The 12,298-nt window shown below is 42.0% G+C and overlaps 1 protein-coding gene across 1 annotated transcript; it reads left to right on the top strand.

Moving 5' to 3' along the window:
• Positions 1 to 208: 208 nt before the first annotated feature.
• Smlr1 (small leucine rich protein 1) lies at positions 209 to 8,701 on the top strand. The gene is made up of 2 exons (XM_052750665.1): positions 209 to 341; positions 8,622 to 8,701. The coding sequence occupies exons 1-2, from the start codon at positions 215 to 217 to the stop codon at positions 8,699 to 8,701; spliced, it is 207 nt and encodes a 68-aa protein (XP_052606625.1). The 5' UTR covers positions 209 to 214.
• The last annotated feature ends 3,597 nt before the right edge of the window (positions 8,702 to 12,298 follow it).

Below are 12,298 nucleotides of genomic sequence, written 5' to 3'. Positions count from 1 at the left end.
TTCCGTTCTTCTACACCCTGTAGCTGAGTTACAGAATAACCCGACAACAATGCCCCAGAATTCACCCCACTATTAAACTAGAGCAAAGTCCACAGCAGGTTTCATGGAGAAGTGCCGAGCAAAGGCCAGAACTCCAGGAAAGGACTACCACAGACTAGGGACAGTCGCCTGTCCTGAGTGAGGATCCCTGTGCCAGCCCCACCTGTGGGGGGCCATGAGCTCTGTGCTGTCCACCTTCTTGCAGGAACTCCCAGGCCCGTTCTTAGTCCTGGGGATCTTCCTGCCCGTGACTCTGCTGCTTCTCCTCCTGATTGCCTACTTCAGGATCAAATTGATGGCGGGTAAGTGCGAAGGAAGGGCTCATCCTTAAAACACACCAAAGCTCTGGGAAGCTGGGAAAACGTATCTTTTGGATTGACAGATGTTTCTGCCCCAGTCCTCCCTTAAGATCCTTGATGAACTTGGGCAAGGTTTGATACTTGCAACTCCGTGGATGATGAGGTAGGTAGGGTTTGACCACTCGCTACAGGGACTCCTTCTCCGTAGTTCTTGGTGGACGGACAGCTGTGAATCAGTAAACTGGACATAAGGTTGCTTGCTTGTCTCCTAAGGCAACAGATTCATAAGCATTACTCTATCCATGGTCTGCCTTTCCTATGTGGCAGATGTGCGTGTACGTACGTCATGGTCCTTGTAAGGACTACTGTCAGTCACATATACGCTGGGTTCCCACTGACACTGAGTGCCCCAGGAAGAAGTTAAAGGATTTGGATGTCACAGGTGGGAACTTGAGTCCACTGTATCACTCTCAAGTCTTACCTCTGCTGCTTCTTGGACAAGATTAACTTTCACAACCTCAAAAATGTATCAACCATGAAATGAGGAACAGAGCAGGTCAACACAGTCTCATAGTACATACACAGCTATGCGCATGGCTTTGCACACACACACACACACACATCTATACATAAACATTTTATATATATAAACATATATATACATATATATATGTATATATATCCATGTATTTGACCATGTGCATATGCACACAACATCCTCAGCCACTGAACTTCTGCTTAAGAAATGTTCCAAGCATTTTGTTATCAGTGTTTAGCCAATGCAAAATACTAGATACTGGACTGTAGCAGAAACTTCCCATAAAAGCATAGTATTGTATAAAAAAAGATAAAATATATTCAGAAGCTTAAGGTGATCTTTGATGGGCATGTGCATCCTGGATTGAGCTGATATAATAGAAATTAAAGGAGCTAGACTGTGTTTTGAGAGGCTACATTTTGATTTGGTTTTCAGTAAATATTTGATGCCATAAAAGTTAACACTCATTTTAGTAATGTCACTAAAGATCAACCTGCTTCTTAATTTGGATGGTTTCATATTAAACTATGGAAAAAAACAAAACTGAAAGCTGGCCATGGTTGTGCACAGCTATAATGCTAGCACTCAGGAAACTGAGGCAGGAGGTTTGATTATATTTGAGTTAAACCTGGGCTACAGTGTGAGACTCTGTCTTAAAAACACATGCCTTTAATCCCAGCACTCAGGAGGCAGAGGCAGGTGAGGCTAACTTGGTTTACAGAGTGTGTTACAGAACATTCAAGGTTTTACAGAGAAACTCCATCTTGGAAAACCAAAAAGCAAATGGAAAGTCCCTGGTCTCCTACCAAATCTTGCCAAGTTCAAGCAATGCCTTCCTGTGGTGCCCACAGCAGAATAATTAGGGACACTTATGTCTAAGGTGGTACACAGAGAACATACATTGCACTACAGAATCCTATTTCCCATCAGAGCCTACTGGAGAACCCTGTAGCCCAGTGGTTCTCAACCTTCCTAATGCTGAGACCCTTTAATCCAGTTCTCATATTGTGGAGACCCCAACCATAAAATTATTCCCATTGCTACTTCACAACTGTAATTTTGCCACTGTTATGAATTGTGATGTAAACATCTGTGCTTTATGATGGTCTTAGGTGGCCCCTGTGGAAGGGTCATGACCCACAGGTTGAGAACCACTGTCATAGCCTTTCGTGTCTCATTTTTATGAACACCTCTTATGCAGGGTGACTAAGGGATAGTGCACCATGCTCTATAGGACCCATGTGACAAATTCTTTTCTTATTAAAGCGAGCCACATCCCTCACTGTCCCCAAGATCAGTCTTCTGGAAACTGCACCCAGATGTTTAAGATTCCCAAGCCTTGGAAAAACTCCAAAACAAGGAGGAAACTGAAAACAAAGACTCCCAGGCCTTCACAGCAGTGTTCCTTCAGTCTTGCACACTGGCTCGTTGCCCGGGGGTGCAAACATTTCCCCGTGGAAGACCCTTCACGGTCACTGCAGTGACCACTGCCAGTCACAGATGCCCCAGGTTCCCACTGACACTGGGAAGCAGAAGTGGGTGTCAGTCAAGGACTTAAGTTCTTTACATACTTAAGTTTTATCTCCAGTCACTTCTTAAGCAAGATAAAATCTACAGTGTCTCAGAAAGCATGAACTAAGGCAAGAAGGTCAGAAGAGCTTCTTGGATTTTAGTCTCTCAGTGGTCTCACAGCCTCTGCTCAACAACTACGAATGATTGGGTGATTCTGTGAGACATTTGGTATCTGGGAGAGTCTATAAAAAGAAAACAGCTCAGTTTTACAACTTTTCTTTTCCCTGGGAAAATATCTATAACATGAAAAATATAATTGAGTACCCAGTATTTTTACTGCTATGATGAAACATCATGACCAAAAGCAACTTGAAGAGGAAAGAGTTTATCTGGCTTATGGATCCTGAATAACAGTCCACTAAGGGAAGGGAAAGCAGAAACGAAAACTTGGTAGGAATCTGGAGGCAGGAGCTGATACAGAGGCCATGGAGCGGTGCTGCTTACTGGCTCGCTCCTGCATTCTTATAAAACCCAGGACCACCAGCCCAGGGGTGGCACTGTCTACAGTGGGCTCGGCCCTCCTACATCCATTATTAATCAAGAAAATGCCCTACAGGTTTCCTACAGTCTAATGTCCTGGAAGCATTTTCTCAGTTGAGGTTCCCTTCTCTCAGAGGACACTAGCCTGTGTCAAATTGACATTAAGAAATAGCCAGGACAGGGCTGTTGACCACACTGCTTGGTCTAGAACTGCCCAAGGTGTACATATCACTGTGACTATTGCAGAATGGCCTCCAGCTGTCCTCAGCACAACCCTATCTAGGTAATTCGTCTAGAGATCAAGTCACAATAAAAACCACATAACGACATTAGTAACTCAACAGCACTGTTGAAGCATGTAAGTAAAGGGAGCCGAATAACTAGTACTTCATCCTTCTCTCTCCAAATGATATATGCTAGTGAGCTTGTCCTAACTCCTAGATTTTCTCACGCTATGGGTCTTCTCCTTCCCTCTCAAATTTTTTATACTTTGAAGCATAAGATTGACCCTAGGGGGCAGTGACACTGGAGCCTCACATAATGAGAGGCACAGTCCGTGGGTGAATTCCTTTAAACAACTTTAACGCTTGCTCCAAACACACGTCCTTCCTCTAGATAACAACAGTTGTTAGTCATTCAACAAAGGTTTGCGAATCTACTTGAGGCAGTTTTCTGCTCTTATGACTGAACACTACAGAGTAATTTATTTTTTAAAAATTAAACATTTCTTATAGTTCTGAAGCCTGGGAAATCCAAGGTCAAGTGGCCCCATCCAGAGAGGTCGCACTTGTTTGTAGAGACTCCGTGGTCTAAGGCAGCACACAGCAAGAGGGGTGTACCTAAAAGACAGATCCAAATTATTTTTCGTTCTGGTTTTTGTTTTGTTTTGTTTTTCGAGGCAGGGGGTTTCTCTGTGTAGCCCTGGCTGTCCAGGAATTGGCTCGGTAGACCAGGCTGGCCTTGAACTCACAGAGATCCACCTGCCTCTGCCTCCCGAGTGCTGGGATTAAAAGCATGCGCCACCACAGCCTGGCTCAAAGTTCTGCTCTTAAAGGCCCCATCTGGGCCTAGAGCTTTAGAATCTCACAAAAGGTGTGAAATTTCAATGTGAGCTTTGGTGGCAAACTAAATTCCAGTACTACTATGTACTATGGCAGTGGGATAGATTTTCACCATAGACTTTTGAGACCAAGAGGAAACAGTCTTACATTTAGAAAGCTACAAAATGCATCAGAAAAAAAAAATTAATCCAACACTAGTTACATAAATCTGTATGTTTCTGATCTTGTCCTCAGACCAAGTTAAGGCTAAACTCTGCCCTTGAACCCAGCCAAGGCTGAACCCCGATCTTTCACTTTAGTCTTTTTCATAATGTCAAAACTGTGACCTCTCACCAGGCAGGGTCCTCAAAATACCTAAGTGACATCCCCAGGGATGGAATAAGTCACCTTCTCCATTGTCACCCTCTTTTGCTGGTTCTCAATGAAGTTAAGTATATTCAGGCTGTAGGCGGAGAAGCCAGGAGTACAGGAAGCACCATTTACTTCAGTGGGACAATTCTGTGCATCGGTTACTTAACACAATGGAGGTCTCATCTACGGCTTGTTGCTTAGAAACTGTAGTTCTTTCTGTAGTGATTTCCTAAGGGTGTGTGGCATTATTCCCTCTCCAGTTAGAGGGCACATGAGGTGCCTTGGTCCAAATTAAAACATCACCAGTTTTATCCATTGAATAGCATCCATTTAAAAATTGTAAACATATGGGCAAGTGTCTCATATAGTTAATCTTCTCCCCAGGGCTACAGCAAGTGTAATCATTCCTGTTTTGTTTCTGTAAAGAGAACATTGACAGATTAACTGGTGTATTCACAGAACTCCAGAGTCCTACTTTCCAAAACGGAAAACCAGCTTGTGTACCTCATATATCCTAACGTTAGACAGAGCGTCACTTTTAGATATGATGGGAAGTGAGTGGAGGTAATGTCATCATTCAACATTAATCCTTACTCTTCAAGTCTTGAGAGGTAATGGAGCATGGAAATTTAATTAGTATGTAGAGAACATCAATTTTCTCACAAAGGAAGAAAGATATTTCTCTAACATCCTGCACACTTTAGTCTGTCATTTGCCTTGAGAAACAGCTCTTGGGGTGGAGGACTGAGTCTTAAAACTTTCTAGAAATAGTCAAACCCCCTATCATCACTGCCATGGACATTTTTCATTCCCTAGGGTACAAGCTGTGATCTTCCTTTCTCTCCAGCATTCCAAAATCTCTACCTCTAGCACCACCTACCTCCCAAGGTATCATAACCCTGATCAAGAATAAACTGCTCTAAAACAACCAATAGTATCAAAAGCAGTCATTGTATTAGAGTGTATCTGCTGAACGCCCAAAAGTTGAGTTAGATATAAAATATGTAAAGCTAACATTGGATCTGGTTGTGACCTTCAGCAGCTATGCGTTATTAAAAAAAGACCAGGAACATCTTGAAAACACAGTGTGTTAAGCTAAAGCATCTTCCACTGAATGTCATGCTTAGATTTTAGTTGTGTAAAGAGGAAAGTAACAAGTCAGGAGAGTGAAGTTGCTAAGATTCCTGACTACAGGGGATTACTATTAGCATCTGAGTCTGGAACACGGCTTCTCTACTTAATCTAAAGCTTCAGCCTTCTCATCTGTAAAATAGAAGTAAGAACAGTGGGTTCAGCTATAGGGTCGGTGTGGGAAATGAGCGGCTACAGAGAGTAGTTGATTTTTTTTGTTGTTGTTTTACTCTGTGGAGGCCCACCACCCAGCACCTAAATAAATACTCAAAGACTTATTCTTACTCATGAATGCCCGGCCTTAGCTTGGCTTGTTTCTAGTCAGCTATTCTAACTTAAATTATCCCATTTATCTTTAATTACATTTTGCATAATCTTTCTTTATTCTATGTATCTTTATTTCCTTCTTATTCTGTGGCTGGCTGTGTGGCTGCATGGGTGGCCCCTGATGTCCTCCTCTCCTTTTCTCGCTCCTCCCTCTTCCCTAGATTTCTCCTCCTATTTATTCTCACTGTATGCCAGTACTGCCTATCCTTTCTCCTGCCTTGCTATTGGCTGTTCAGTTCTTTATTAAACCAATCAGGTGATTTAGGCAGTCAAAGTAACACAGCTTTACAGAGCTAAACAAATGCAACATAAAAAGAATGCAACACATCTTTGCATCATTAAACAAATATTGCACAGCATAAATGAATGTAGCACATCTTAAACTAATATTTCACAACAAAAGAGATGTTCCAAACAGTCCCCATCCTGAAAAATGGTAAACCACTATTACTCCTACTGCTTATTAATCCCAAGAAATCCCTATTTATGTCATTATAGGTATCATTATAATTGCCTTATAATAATCAAGCCACCCTTAGTAACTCACCTAGAAAGCAGTAGACAGGATATGAACCCTGGCTATTGGGCTCCAGTGCTAGCTTTCTTAGCCCACACAAAACCAGGCAGGTTTCCTATCAGCTAATGGGCTTTTTTTTGGTCCAGGCAAATAAACTCACTACCAAGTTGAAAGGCAACTGTGGGAAATCTGTAAACAAGGAAAGAATGTTTACAAAAGCTTTGGGTGGGTTAGTGTTTTAATGTAAAAGAAATACAAATTATTCCTAATGATGGTAATTCTTTCACATAAATATTTACCCTGAGCCAGGGAAAATTCTTCACCCATGGCCCAACAGAGAAAAATCCTTATTGCTTTCAGAATTGTCCATAACAAACCCAGGTATTTCTTCAAGCCACCTGCTTAATTTTTCTCTGCACATCCTCCCTAATAGACTCTCGGGATTAATATGATAGCCCAAGCTGTTTAATATGATTGCAAGCTGTTTGGAGAGAGGGTAAATTATTTCAATTCTCTTATTTTCTACAGAATGCCTTTGGCAGACATTTGGTCACTGGCTAAATTACTACAGCTCGCTAAACTCTCCTTCCCTCATCCTAGGTCTCTGGGTTTTTGTTTTTGTTTTTGTTTTGTTGTTTCTCAGCTCTCTCCCTTTAGTCTCTTATTTGGGCCACCCACTTTCGGTTCTGCATTTAAAGCACTTCTTATCCAGGTAGGAAAGAAATTACTATTATTCCAATGAGTTCATACTCTGAGAGGTCATCTCAAAGGAGTATCTTTAAAATAGCAAATCATGTACGTGGAAAAGCAGTGTAACCCAGCGGCTGACAGTACTGACTCTAAAGTCAGGCTTCCTGGTATCAAATCCTGAACCCATCCATTTCTGGAGTCTTAGGGAAAACTGCTTTATCATGGTCTCTCTCTGCCCTAAGCTGCTCAGCCATAAATCAAGAAGAAAGCAACTTATGTCACTGCAAGAAGTAGACCAGGTAACACATGCAAAATTAGCACTGTGTATCTGGCACATAACTGCTGAATAAATACCACCTATTCAATCCTGTGGCTCACATAGCCCAGGACGTCTCTTCATTTGAGAATATGGAACATTCCCTACATATCCAAGCCAGGTAGGAAACATTTCCTAGATGCATGGTAAAGGACTGATGGCATAGCTTGAGGTGGCTACCAAGAATATGGTCAAGGTCAATTCCATATGCATGACATTAGTAAGTGATGTTGGTGGCTGTCAGTGGGAAAGTGTTGTTTGGTGTACCAGGAACATATAAGGAATATATATTGAGACCTTAACAGAGATCTCAAGGTTAAAATCAAGTTTGGTTCCTGACATACATACTAGCTGAATACATGAGCAGTGAGCAGGCCGATGCAAGGCAAGGAGGTGGGAGAGAGGCAGTGATGAGTGAGTAGGTAAGACTATGTTGATGTTACAGAGAGAAGAAACTGAGGGTTGAGAAAGGCCACTAGGTTTAGAAAATCTGGAGTAAGTAGGATGCCACTTAAGACTTAATATTTTAGCAGTTTTTAATCTAAACATTTTTGAGATTAAGGAATTTGTAAGCTCTGAAAAGTTGAAAGAATTGCCAGTAAAAGATGCCAAAAGTTTAAGAAAGAGAACAGAGAATAAGGTGACATGTCTAAGGATGACACATACCCAAGTGGATTTTGGGAAAAGAGAATGGACAGAAACCTCGTTTTTCTAATTCTTCTATCTCCAACTCCTGACCTACACATGTTTAATGAAGGTTTCTTGAATATGAGAATCTAAACATCTGCTAAATAGGATACTTACTTGCATGTTAATGATCTTTAATGCCGTGGCCATCTATCCAAACCAGGAACATCCTTTGGAAGAGGCTGAGGAGGGCCAGGGAGAGGGCTCAGTGGGTAAAGGTGCTTGCCGCTAAGCCGGATGACACGAGATCAGTCCCTGGCACCCAGGTGGTGGAGTGAGAACAGACTAAACCAAGCTCTCCTCTGATCTCCACATGTACTGTGCCCTGTTCATGACCACACTCATACACACAGAGAGGATATTAATGTAATTTTTTACAATCCAAGCTTTCCTCTGATCTCCGCATGTGCTGGGCCATGTTCATGACCACTCATACACACGCAGAGAGAATATTAATGTAATTTTTAAAACGGAAGCTGAAGAGGTGAGGTCCCACAGTAGAGACCCATTCTTCTGTAGCCCACAGAGCTGCCAGTCAGAAATACTAGCCAGGAGCTATAAAGGGTCCAAAGCACTCAAGAGTCTACAAATTAATCAATATTTTTTCTTTCAGTTGATGAAGAACTGTCTCAGATTTCTGATTGCCAAAACAAGTATGGTTCTTCCCTATATAGGCGAATGAGACGAAGGTGACTGTTGGGATCATTCAGGGGACAAAGCACCGTGAATTCTGATGGTCACAGAGCAGTGGTCAACAGAACCCTGGGGAAATGAGAAGGACAGTGAATGCATCAGCTGCTATCAGAGGACATCTATGTGATCTGGTATTAATGGCAGTTCTTCAGAAAGTGCCAAGGACTAAAAATCTTATTATGCTCAATGCATGAAGCACATCATGAGTTTCTTTTACTGTGACTACATTTACTTGAGGGGGGGAGGGATGTTTTTAAAATAAAATTTCTAGACCTCATCATATCACTCTATGGAAGCTCACATAATTTTCCCTTTAAGGGTGAGGAAACCCTGACAGAAATCAAACAAATAGTAAAAGATGGGGCTTGAAGGGAGAGCTGTGCATGTGCCACACAAGAGTCTTCCATTTGGCCCTCTAGCTGGTCTGAAACATGGCAGCTTCAGACAGCATTCAAGACCTTTGTGTCTCTTCTCTTCCCAAATGCTTTAAGTCATCTCTGTGGTAGGCCATGACAAATAAATGGAGTCTCAATATTAGGTATGGGTCACTCACTAACATAGCTCTCCACATGGTGGAGATATTGATGTGGTGGTACACGGGAAAGGAAGAGAAGGCAATGCTCATCTAATCCCCCAGGACAATAATTCAAGTTTCTTGGTAAAACCCAAACAACTGGAAGCTATTTCTAAATAGAAAGTCAGCACTTCACTAGCAGAATTCATATCATTCAGTGGACTCTAAAGAACATAGATAATTGAAAAAGAAGCATTTATTCAAGGTGACAGTTAAAATAAGATTATGCTCACTACCATGTTCACCATACTTCTCTAGTTAATAGCAACAAAATGTTCAGTACTCCCTAAACCTGGCTATATTCCAACTTTTGCACATGACTCCATTGTGCTTTGAGTGGGTTACTTATGAAACAGCAAGCGTGGTCTTTTTTTTTTTTTTTTTAAGTACCAATTTTGGTAGTGACAGTAATACAAGCATACAAGACTGTAATGTTAAGAAGGCAGAATGTCTCACTGTAGCCTGATACTTCCTGACTCTTTCAGCCCCTCCCTGAAATTCTTCACAGGCATTCAGTGAGCTTTCCATTGGCACTTCTAGAGAAATGTACTCTCAGCTCAACTGAAAACATTCACTTGTCCATTTTAATAGCACTCAATTATATTGAGAATGTATGTTGGGCCTTTCAGAGTTGGGTAATTTCTAAGTGTTAATGCCATATGGAAGAAATAACACTATTCTTTCAGTACTGGGAAGGATCTCTTTTTAGCCTTTGGTGGAAGCAGTTTGTGTAAAAATGCTTTCTTCAACAGGAGGTGTGAAAGGACACAGCAGAGTCCCATCTTGGGCAGCTGCCAGCCAAATCTGTGGTTCAGCCATCAGAGTTTGCTCCCTCTTTCCCCAGAAACAGGAATGTCAGAAGTCTGAGCTTTGGCTTTGAGTGATGCCTAATCACTAGCTTGACTACTGTGGTAACAGATGAGCTTGGAACATGCATGTTCTATACAGTAAGCATAACCACATTGTCAAAGGATGACTTTGTGTTCCTGGACACAATGAGAGCAAAGAATTAACAAAACCAGATGCATGTGCATTTGTATTAAGAACACTGACATGTTCGCTGGCTGTCTGGAAAAGTCCTGAGGGGTTATTACCAACTCAGTGCAGGCCCTCCTAACTTCACTAAATCTCCTACTAGCAGTCATCAGCTGCAGGGTCACATCATTACTCTACATGATCAAACACCAGTTTAGCTCTCGTCCAGTCATTGCCTCTGCCAGGTTCTAACCCAGGCCCGTCTCCTTACACACTCCAAAGTGAGTTCCAACCTAGGCGCTGAATCCTTCCCCCAGGGAGCCACATCTATTCCCACAACCCCAAGTCTTCTCACCCCCAGCAGCTCCCAATCTCTTTCCTGTTGCCCTCTAACCTACTGCTAATATTCCTATTAACTAAAAGAAGTATCCAGTAGGGGTAACATTTCTCCAAATCCAGTCCTTCAATAAAACACTTCCATGAGTGCTTAAAGCACCATCACATGGCTCTTATTAGTCAATGAAAATAACTAAGAATTCATATAGAGCTATGAAAGCTTTTTTGGGGGGGGGTCCTCTTTATGTAGAGTCCATATGGTCTAGGACTCACTAAGTAGACAGGATGGCTTTGAACTCATCATCTTCCTGCCTCAATCCCATGAAGTGCCAGGATTATAGGCACAATTCACCATACCCAGCTTTAAGGCTGTGTTAGTTTTTCCTCTTTTTTTTTTTTAATTGAATTAGTAACTTGGCAGTTTGGTGTTGCCCAGGATGATCCTTCAAAGGCTTCCAGAAATGGACTGCAAGTCCATGCCCACTCCACATCCTGACACTAGCTGGTAAGACAGAAAATTAGGCATGGAAGGGTACAATTCACATCCTCTGAAACATATTTGCAACTTCTTAATTATAAGATTAAAAACTAATCTTTCCAGGGATTTCAGTGCTTTCTAGTAGCAACAGTAAAGTCAAGAACAGAGTTTCCTTGATATCTCAAGTTCTCTGGCAAAAGTAAGTCTTAGAAATCAGAATTCAGATCTTATACCTGTAAAAATTTGGAAACATTAAACATATTTCAGATTAATAACTTCAAAGCATATTCTAAGATGTTATGGTTTGAATCTGCAATGCCCCCCACAGGATCATGTGTTGAGCCTTGGTCCCCTATTTTCTTTTCTTTTTTTTTTTGGTTTTTCGAGACAGGGTTTCTCTGCGTAGCTTTGCGCCTTTCCTGGAACTCACTTGGTAGCCCAGGCTGGCCTCGAACTCACAGAAATTCACCTGGCTCTGCCTCCCGAGTGCTGGGATTAAAGGCATGCGCCACCACCGCCCGGACCCCATTTTCTTTTGAAGCTATAGGTAGAGCCCTTAGGAGGTGGGCCCTGGTTAGCAGACGTCGGACATTATAGGTGGGTTTTTCAAAGTTACAACTGTCCATGCATGTCCTGCTTCTTATCTGTGCATTATGAGATGACTCTGCCACACACTCCTGCTTGTGACCTGCTTCCCCATGCCTCCCGCACTGTGATGGACTGCAACTCTCTGAACTAGTAAGACAAAATAACCCCCCCTTCAGATTCCGATTACTAGTGTCAGGTGACAGTGCCTATCCCAGCATGAATGATCCAAATGTGAATGGGGCAGGAAGCACACACTCTTTAAGATTTTTATCTAAAATTAACAAGATTATGGATTTAAAAATATTCTTCCTACTGAAAAACTTCAAATCTGTATCTTGAAACTCTTGGATCCACTTTCCTAACTACTCTGCCATTTGGCCCAGTTTACAAGTGAGATGAGGACATTTTGAGAATCCCTTTGTCAGAAGTATGAAGTATTTAATAAGATAGCCTTTACTGATGTTTCCACAGGGATGATTATCAACACTGTTCCAAGTGTCCAACACCGTGTCTCTAAAATGCTCCTGATTGCTCCAGGTTCCCTGTTCGTGCTGCCTCAACAGAATAAAACTGATCCCATGACCCGACTGCATTGCCCAGCCCGCAGGTTTTGTAGAGGCCCTTGGCACCATCGGTATTATCATTA

The sequence above is a fragment of the Peromyscus californicus genome, unplaced genomic scaffold, assembly GCF_007827085.1.
Source record: "Peromyscus californicus insignis strain IS unplaced genomic scaffold, ASM782708v3 Scaffold_22__1_contigs__length_63687245, whole genome shotgun sequence".
NCBI lineage: Eukaryota > Metazoa > Chordata > Mammalia > Rodentia > Cricetidae > Peromyscus > Peromyscus californicus.
Note: the sequence above shows the minus strand (reverse complement) of the source record. Positions and strands in the feature narration are given on the sequence as shown.

Excerpts from the sequence above, each read along its gene's own strand:
- Smlr1 (XM_052750665.1), top strand. The coding sequence starts at position 215 with ATGAGCTCTGTGCTGTCCACCTTCTTGCAGGAACTCCCAGGCCCGTTC. Across the intron at positions 342-8,621 it reads CAGGATCAAATTGATGGCGG|TTGATGAAGAACTGTCTCAG; the intron begins GTAAGTGCGAAG and ends TTTTTCTTTCAG.